This window comes from Drosophila tropicalis, unplaced genomic scaffold, assembly GCF_018151085.1.
Source record: "Drosophila tropicalis isolate 14030-0801.00 unplaced genomic scaffold, ASM1815108v1 contig_697, whole genome shotgun sequence".
Lineage (NCBI taxonomy): Eukaryota > Metazoa > Arthropoda > Insecta > Diptera > Drosophilidae > Drosophila > Drosophila tropicalis.
Genome location: NW_027173179.1, coordinates 1,001,988 through 1,011,387, shown reverse-complemented (window position 1 = coordinate 1,011,387; position 9,400 = coordinate 1,001,988). Strand labels below are relative to the sequence as shown.

General features: G+C 45.6%; 3 protein-coding genes across 3 annotated transcripts; 2 read left to right on the top strand and 1 right to left on the bottom strand.

Annotated features, from left to right (window-relative positions):
- Nucleotides 1-4,756: 4,756 nt before the first annotated feature.
- On the top strand, nucleotides 4,757-5,477 carry LOC137579551 (uncharacterized). Its single transcript, XM_068293337.1, has 2 exons — nucleotides 4,757-4,806; nucleotides 4,886-5,477. Exons 1-2 carry the CDS (start codon nucleotides 4,765-4,767, stop codon nucleotides 5,447-5,449), a joined length of 606 nt encoding a protein of 201 aa, XP_068149438.1. The 5' UTR covers nucleotides 4,757-4,764; the 3' UTR covers nucleotides 5,450-5,477.
- Nucleotides 5,478-5,535: 58 nt separating this feature from the next.
- On the bottom strand, nucleotides 5,536-6,305 carry LOC137579555 (uncharacterized). Its single transcript, XM_068293342.1, has 2 exons — nucleotides 6,214-6,305; nucleotides 5,536-6,150 (listed from the first exon to the last, which is right to left on the bottom strand). The coding sequence occupies exons 1-2, from the start codon at nucleotides 6,280-6,282 to the stop codon at nucleotides 5,575-5,577; spliced, it is 645 nt and encodes a 214-aa protein (XP_068149443.1). The 5' UTR covers nucleotides 6,283-6,305; the 3' UTR covers nucleotides 5,536-5,574.
- A 1,219-nt stretch (nucleotides 6,306-7,524) lies between these two features.
- Nucleotides 7,525-8,610, top strand: LOC137579549 (uncharacterized). The gene is made up of 2 exons (XM_068293335.1): nucleotides 7,525-8,154; nucleotides 8,254-8,610. Exons 1-2 carry the CDS (start codon nucleotides 7,525-7,527, stop codon nucleotides 8,608-8,610), a joined length of 987 nt encoding a protein of 328 aa, XP_068149436.1.
- The last annotated feature ends 790 nt before the right edge of the window (nucleotides 8,611-9,400 follow it).

The window sequence follows — 9,400 nt, the reverse complement described above, 5'->3', positions numbered from 1 at the left end:
TTGGTCATCGGCATCCGCGCAGAGCTTCTTCCAACAGGCAGTCTTGCTTTGCTTAATGGCTCTGTTTAACAATGCACGCCGCGTCTTATAAGCGTCCAGTAGCCTTTGGAACGAGGGACTCCCTCTGGCCCGCTGCTGCTTGCGTCTGGCTTTAAGGCATTCTTTTCGCGCTTCTGCAATTTCATGGCTCCACCAATACACTGGTTTGCGTGTGCTTCCACCTTGTCTCTTGCGGATCATTGACGCATCACAGGCTTCGCTGATGGCAGAACATAGCCTTTTTACCTGGGTTTCTGCATCCCCTGCACTCCTCTGCTGTGCGTTGTTCATCATGAACAAAAAAGGCCTCCTCGATCAGGGTTTCTTGTGACCATAAGGAGAACTTAGGCTGTGCCAAGCGCGTTGTTTGGCCACCACACTCGAATATTATTGCACTCCGATCACTGTGCGTGTATACGTCGGAGACTATCCATGTAGCATTCCGGGCCAGGCTCGTGCTTGCAAAAGTAACATCGTTTATTGAGTTACGTCCTGCTCTGCTGAATGTTTGTGTGTTGCCGATATTTAGTAGACTCACGTTCAGCGAGGCGAAGGAGTCCAGCAGGATTCTTCCTCTTGCCTTGGTTTTGACGCTTCCCCACTCTATCGCCCATGCGTTGAAATCGCCGGCAATGATACCTGGCGGTGATCTTCTGGCGTCGGCGGCTATACAGTCAATAGTGCCTGCAAAGTCGTCTATATCCACACTTGGGGCTATGTAGCAGCTAAAAATGGATATGCCGTTGCATTTCGCCTTGGTGTAGCCTCTGTGTCTGCCAACAAACTCTAATTGTAATGGAGAATGTCCGCAACTCCATATTGCTGCGCCAATGATGTTGTTTTGGACCCAGGCAGCGTCCTGTTTTACCCCATATGGTTCCGACAAAAGCGCTATGTCGATGCCCAGATCAATGACAGTCTGCTTCAGCAAACCCTGTGCAGCCCTACAATGGTTTATATTAAGTTGTAGAAACTTAATTTTTACACTTGTTCGTTGCCTTGACATACAACGGGCATCCTCTACTAAGAGTGTTATGTGCCGCGTTCTTTTCGCCGTGCCTAGTACATAGGATGTCTCTAGATGCGTGACCGCTCTCTCCGCAGTTGAAACATAGGCTGCCGGCCTCGTGCTCCTTCTTGCACCTGCACCTAGCTGATGTATGCCCAAAGTCGAGACATTTGTAGCATCTCCTTGGCTCTATCTTGGCTCTTATTCTGCATTCTGCAAGACCAATGCGAACCGTTCTGATTGGCATTCAGCAGCATTGTTGCAGTTTGCGTACCCCTATATCCTCGAGTTTGGAATAGAACGGTATATCCCTGATTTCGACTGTGACTCTTTCAGTGATAAGCTTGACCCGTCCTTCGTCGCCAAGCGCTTGCTGCAACGCCTTATGTAGTACTAGCGTACCGCCGTCGTCATGCCTTTTCATCTCCAGGAGAAGTTCTCCTGCTGCTGTTCGACGCACTCCGCAAACTCTTTCCTTATACGAGAGCATGGCAGGGTCAGTCTGGACTGCCTCCAGTACTTTTGCATAGTTTGCAGGGTCACTGCATTGCACCATCAAAGCATCAGGCCGTCTTCTACTCTTGCGTTTAGTTCTCTTGACCGTTTCCCATTTGTTGGCGACTTTTTGTAAGGGGATGGTACCCTCAGCCGATTCTGCAGCAGATGTATTTTGGGTGGTTGACTGTCTTAAGGCCACGCTGGGCCGTGTGGCAGCTTTCCGATCCTTTGCCCTTTGCCTTGTACCCGCAACATTTGGTGTAGCACTTTTGGCCACAATGGCCGCAAACGTCAGTGGCCGCGTCTCCTGTTTTGGCTTATCGGCCCGAGGTCTGCTTTCTAGTTGGGTTTTAGCACCATCCAAAACCGTCTTCATTCTTGCCAATTCATCCTTCATGCCACAATTTGCGATTGGATGCTGGCTTGGTGCAGAAATAGCGACCATTGCAGCTATTTGGTCGACAAGTGCACCGAGTTCAGTGATCTGTTCTTTTAGACCTGTCTGAACGCTTCTTGGCCTTTTTGGTGCTGCTTCAGATTCGTCGGCAGGTGGACTTAACTCACGGCCTCTTTTTGGCGTATCCTCTATTGTGGCGACTGCTGCTGGTGTAAAAGCTGGCAGAGACCGAATGCGTAGCTGTTGGCGGCGTTCTGGCCATTAAGCTGCTTCGGGTAAAGGCAGTTGCTCCCGCTGGCATTTTACAGCTATTACTGCTTGTTGCATTGTCCGCTGTATTGGCCAAGTGTGCCACCGATGCAGTAGTTTTCCTGTTGATATTTATGGATGTAGGGGCCTCCAGAATCCGTGCCCCACCCGCGGTTTGATTCGCGGGTGGATTTTCACTTTTGTGGGTGACACCTGGAGTAGTTTCGTTTTTTCCAGCCATATTTTTTATAAACTAAGATGCATTTGATACCTACTGCCAGGTACGAAAGTTCGTTAATATGCTGCCGGCCGATGCGGTGCAGACGCAGACCACAAGCCGCTCAATATGAGGACAGACGCTATGCGGACTTAGGGCTTCCCGAAGGGAAAAAAGAAAATGAGAGAAAACAAGAAGGTATGTAGTTCAGTCGGCGATTTCCAATTTAATTTTGGCGGCCAAAATGCTGTTCCCGAAAGTATGCAATGTTTTCGGGGGCTGGCCAGCAGGGCTTGGTCGCCCTCTGGTGACCAAGATAGGGCGCTGCTTTCCAACACTGGTGCACAGCTGCAGTTGTCAGCTGTTGTTATCGGCGGTAGTTGGTATTAGAAAGTTCAGCAACAAAAGGAGATCGACAATGGAAAGGAGAAGGAGAAAGTTCCAGGAGTTCCAGCACTTGGCGAGAGAAGCGCGGGAAAATATGGACCCCTCACCCCTTGCGGAGCGCCCAACTCCGATTGGAACGGCTAATTTTTTAAGGCAAACGGAATACTTTGTTACCGGTTGCACTCCACCTCGGTGGATGGGCCCAGCTGATTTTGGTGCCAGGTGAGCGACACCTCCTCACAGCCTCTACTAGTATTCCCTTTTGTTAGTTGCAGGGAACACACACGAATTCAGGTTCGTTAGACGAAGCGACTACAGAACGCGACCGCACTGGTAGGATAAACAAAACCAATTCTGAACAACGCGCGTGCATACATACATATGTACATATACTTACCTGTGTACTTACGCATGTATGTATGTAGTTGCAGTTGTCATATATCAAAGCATTTGTCCATATGCACTGATCGTTTGTTCTTTTCTTTTCGCACACAGCACTCGCGGTGTGTAAAAGCGATCGTTTTTGTTCTTTTTTTTTCCTCTCCGCACAACCACAAAAAAAATTATTATAACATAATTAATAAACAAAACCAAAAAACAAATATATAAACAGTGGCCGGCAGCTGTTTTCGGAGTAGTAGTGACACGTGAGTCGAGTCGTGATATCGATAGGCGGCTCGAGCGCGCCAAATTCAAATTACACTATTTCCGATTCCCTTATTTCGCCTAATTATATACCCGTCCATATTTATAAATAAAGATATATGTATATAATTTCTTCCGGCCATTATTTTGCCCACATTCCGCCCTTATTTATAAATAAATACATATATATTTTTTTCCAGCATTATCGTGCCCATATATATATCCGCCCACATTTATAAATTATATATAGTTTTTTCCAGCCATTATTTTTCGCACATATATATATCCGCCCATATTTATAAATACATACATATATAATGTTTTCCAGCCTTTATTGTGCTCATATATATATATATATATATATATCCATTTTCATCCAGATTTATATAAATATTTATATTCTTTGTCCTATACATCTTTATTTATATATTTCATCCGTTTTTGGTTTTATACGTACTCCCATCGTTACTTATAGCCGTCTGCTTGTCATGACTCAAGCCAGACACATTTTTGGCTTCCAATCGTCCAGTTCCTAGTTCTACTCACATCAAGCCGGTCCAGTGTGTGGAGTACTCGCAGGGCGTTTCGTGTGCCATTGTCCACATCCGTATTGCCCTGGACACAGGTAACGGCAATCAATTGGAATTTCTTGTTCCGCTTTTCCAGATGCTGTTCGGCCCTCAGGAGCATTGCCAAGCCCCAGGCATCGTCGGTGCCAATGTCACAGTCATAGACCACGTAGGATTTGCTTGGCATTTCACAGGCCATGTCTTCCTCTCTTTAGTCAACGAATTCACAGCTGATCGCGATGTAAAGGCCGGTGCACTATTGATATCGATAGGCAAGCATATTCAGTTACAGTGAAGACTCTTTTATGTGGATATTCCGCAAATCGGCCGATTTCAAATTTTTAATATATGTAAAGATCTAACTGATGAAACTTCAATTTCTGAACTTTAGTTAAACAATGATAAAAAACTAAGTATATACAAAGTGGGCCAATTCCAGAACTTAATAAGTTTTGGTTCAATTATATATACATATATAGGTACTGATAAGAAAAATACATATATGCTCAATGGAATTTGCCGAAAAGTATGCTACAATTTTGTAAAATTTTATTTACAGTGTAAATGATAATAGATAAGATGACCCATCAATAGGCAATAAGCTCAAAAATATATAAACAATGAGAATGTATATAGATATGGGGTGAATTGTTTGGCATTATCGTATTATGGCCAACGTGACGGAAACATCCATTCTATATAAAAAGGCCCGAACAACAATTTATGAAGAAGTCTATAGACAAAAGTATTCAATATGAAACTAGCTCTCTGTTTGATTCTGGCTTGCTTGATCAGTGTAAGTCCTATAAATAGGTACATAGTTGTTCTTAAGAAAAATATCAATATAATTTTGTCTTTTTGCTTTTAATATTTAGGCAAATACACTTGTCTACGAATACCCCAGCGAGGATCTCCCCTTGAAGACACTCGACTATACCGATGACGGCCAACCACAAGGCATTGAGGCCGAATCTTTTAGCATATTCTCTTCCACCTGGTGGGCTATCAAGGCCTGCCTACGGACTGTTAAGGGTTTCAATTGCCTCATTAAATGGGTGGAGGGTATAAAGACTAGTGCCTTGACATTCAACTCAAATGTCATTCTTTGCGGAGTGACGGCAAGTAAAGATGTGACAAATTTGATAAATGCCAATGTGAAAATTATTAACTCTGCCAACGATATCATCAATTTGAAGTCGAATGTTTGTGCTGATACCGAATCGGCTGTGGCCAAGGTGACCAATAGTTGTGCCATCAAGGCATTGGCCAAAATATTCTCACTCTATAAGCAGGTGAAGAGTGCCGTCAGCTTGGCCAAAAAGATACCACAGACAGGGCCAAATGCCGTTAGCTGTGTGAACGATGCGGTAAGCACGTTGACCGCATATTATACTCAGTTTCCCCAAAATATCAAGACGTGCCCCAAATTGACTTCCTAAATAAAATTCAAGAGAATTATGAACATTATTTATGATTTTTGTCTCTTTTGGTCTGGGTGAGGCAGAGTTAACGAAATGGTCTGCGATTTGCTTTGCTCATAAATTTTGTTTATTTCATGTCATTTTTACATCGAATCAATGCACACATCAATTTTGGGCAAGAAGGTATTGCAGGCATCCTTCACGTTATTGGTGGCATCCAAAAAGCACGAGCTGGTGTCAGAAGGCAGTTTGGCGATCAACTTTAAGGTGACATTGATCTTGCGAACCAACTTCATGGTGGCCACAAATACTTTGGTAAAGCACTTGCCAGTGGTAGCAATTGTTCTGGACGAAGCATCGGCTTCGGCTTCGGCGGTGGTATTACAGTAAGTCGAATTGGCATGGATAATGTTATTGCAAATAGTAATCATGGATTTCACAGAGGACAAGATGTTGGCCACATCTTTGGGGACAGCCACACCGCAAGCATCGATGGCGTCCACATATGTGGTGCATGCGCTCAACACAGAAACAACCTCCTTCAGAATGCAATTGGTTCCGCGAACCGACTTGAGGGCTTTTCTCAATATCTTTTTGCAGGAGAGAATTATACCATAAGATTCAATGTCCATATACTCCTGATCGTCTCCTGATTCCAATTCGGCCAAAAGCAAATCTATTTGCTCATCATCGAACGTAAAAGAGTCCACGGTATTGGCCTGCACGAAGGAATAGAATGATCATAAATATGATAATGCGGAAATGAGAAGGAATTAACTTACACTCACGCTCGCGCTCAGCACACAGCTGGCCGAAACCAGGACGAGTAGGCAAAGAGTTATGGCTTTCATTTTGTTGCAGACAGTTCACAACGGAATGCTTGCTGCTCCCCCACGGAGAGCTGTTTATATAGAAAGCGGCAAACAAATCACTTCGATTCGTTCAAGTGTTTACGCATACAAAGATTGGCGAATTGTCGGTTGATATGCACTTGGAATTGACTAGTTTGATTTGGGCTAGTTAAATCAATTGAAGTTAATCACAAAAACCCCTCTTAAGCCCATAATGACAGCGGACGATCACACAGTTGTGGTCGGCAAATTTATTCTTGTGCGATTTAATTAAATCACCCAAAGTCCGCTTGCACAACTTATCTAGACCGACTACCCGAGAACCCCGAGGCATGTCAATTTAATCAGATCATTTCGTTTCGTTTCGGTTCTCCATAACATACACTAAACAAACTACACTGACTTAGTCCAAAAGCTGATTGATACGAATAGACTATATATGTGTGTATGTCTTACTAATAAGGTGGACGCTTCCCTTTATCTGTTTGTTCGTCACGTATGTCTTTAAATACTATATTATTAGCTATTAGATTGCCACAATGATTGCTCTGCACGCGCCTTTGTTGTCCATCCAAAAGATAGGTCAAGTTCTATTAACCATACTCAAAACGTGCCACCAGCTTGTGTAATCTCAAAACGATAGTTAATAGGTAGAGTTAACCATTTTGCTGTAGCCTCATCAGCATTAGTTTCAAATATTCATATATTCGGCCAAAGTGGTTTCACTATTCGAGTGAAGCAGGGTGAGTTCTTTAATCAAAATATCCTAATTATACCTACCAACGTTTTTTACTAGGTGTGCGATAAGGACGTTTGCAAGTGTCAGCGAGATAACATGGTATACCGAAGTCGGCAAAACGACTTACTTCATTGTTTTGAAATTCTACACTCTAAGGTCAATATATCTTCAAATATCGTAAACTTATATTGAAAGGTGATCCTGATCAAGCCTTGCGAGAGCTGCAGACTACGTTTCAAGGGTGTCTGACCGCGCTTGAGCGTTCGAGTGTTAGTACTGAGAATCGGGACGTCTTACTTATCGCCATATGCACTAGCAAATTGCCGAAGGCCACCATCCTCCTGTGGGAACAATCAGTGCCAAATAAGACTGTCGTTTCTACTTGGTACGATTTGAAACAATTTCTCACCGATCGGTATCGTGTCCTGGATGCCACCGAAGAACAATAGTCGGCCCCAAGTGTCCAAGCTATCCCCTTTGGCCCCCGCAAATCCTCTGCAACGATGAAGGTCCAAGCGTTTCCCGCGAAAGCTGAGCTCAAACCGGCGTCTTGCAAGCTTCGCCATCGGGAGAATCACCCAATACGGCTCTGCCCTAGTTTTCTTGACATGCCTGTTCAGAGGCGTTTGGAAACTATTAGACAGCAGGGACTCTGTTTGAACTGTTTTGCCCGCGGTCATCAAGTGAAGGGCTGCTCCAGTGCGCATAATTGCCATACCTGCAAGGAACGTCATCATACTCTGTTGCATCCTAGTGATGTGTCCGTGTCCTCGCCGTTCGCTGCGCAAGTCCCACCACTCAGCACCACAGAGCGTCCGTCCACGAGCAACCAGCTCACAAGTGCTCAAAGTTATTTTGCATCTACCCCAGGCAAAGGCCTCTTAGGCACTACGACTGTCGCTCTGCACCATCGCGGTGTGGAGCACCATATTCGTGCGTTGATCGACTCTGGGGCCGATTCAACTTTTCTCTCCGAGCGTGTCTTCAACATGGTCCAGCCCCCTTTTTATCCAGTAGACGCCGCAGTTACTGGCATGGGCCAGAGTGATGGAGGATGTGCCGACAAGGTGTGTCTGCTAACGCTGTCTCCTCCGTGTGAAAGACTGAACAAGATTGAGGTCTCCGCCCTGGTCGTATCCAAATTGTCAGGGGCCATTCCAACGGCTCCATTCCTTAACACGGTTCCGACGCAGTGCCTCGATCGCGCCCTGGCTGACCCGTACTACAACAAGCCCGCGCCTATTGATATGATTATCGGTGTAGACCTGTTTCCCTACTTCCTCGGAGAGCGGATCAAAAAGGATATTGGTGATTTCGTCGGGCTAGAAACCATCTTTGGATGGGTTCTGTGTGGGGTTATCATGCCTGACCCGCCGGTGTCTCGATTAGTTTTCGCTGCACAGACGCGAGTTAGTCCGGAAGCAAAACTTGAGGTACTCCTCACCAAGTTTTGGGAGGTGGAAGACCTTCCGCCAAAACCGGAAAAGGAGGATGACGTATTCTGCGAGCGGAATTTCCAGGAGACCACGCAAAGAGGGAAGGATATGTTGGTTCCCTACCGTTCAAAGGTCCGAATAGCGTTGACTTGAGTCACTGCGGAATGAAGCAAGCCCTCTCAAGGATCCCGTCCTAAAAACGCAGTACGATGCCATTATTCAAGAATACGAGGAATTGGGTCATATAATTCGGGTGACGCCGCCTCAAGATGGGAAAAATTTCTATCTCCCCCATCACGCGGTGTTTAAGCCCGATAGCACCACCACTAAGGTACGCGTGGTATTTAACGCGTCGAGCCCCTCCACACAAGGCGTCAGCCTCAACGATGTCTTGCACACCGGTCCCACTCTTCAGGCCGACCTCACGCTTCAGGTACTGAAATGGCGTTTCTTTTAATTCGTTTTCAACGCGCCAACGCAGATGTATCGACAAATCCGAGTCGACCCCAGGCATACAACCTTTCAGCGGATCCTCCACCGAGATCGTTGCGGCAATATTCAGGATTATGAGCTACAAACTGTCACGTTTGGGGTTAACTGCGCGCCGTTCTTGGCGATACGAGTCCTTTTACAATTGGCACAAGATGTGCAAGCGATGTACCCTCAGGCGACCGAAATCCTTCGAAACTACATGTCTGTTAATGATGTCCTTGCCGTCTCGCCATACGAGAGCTTCAAGCTGCCCTCCAATCTGTGGGCCTCCCGCTTCGGAAGTGGATTTCCAATAAGAAGGAAGTACTTCAAGCTATCCCGAGAGAGCACCTGCTGCGAGAGGTTTTTCTCGAGCTGGAAGACGCGAGCACTGCAAAAACCTAGGGAATCCGCTGGCAAGCCGCCGAGGACGTCTTTTTCTTCACTGTAGCGGACCCACCATCGCAGGAGT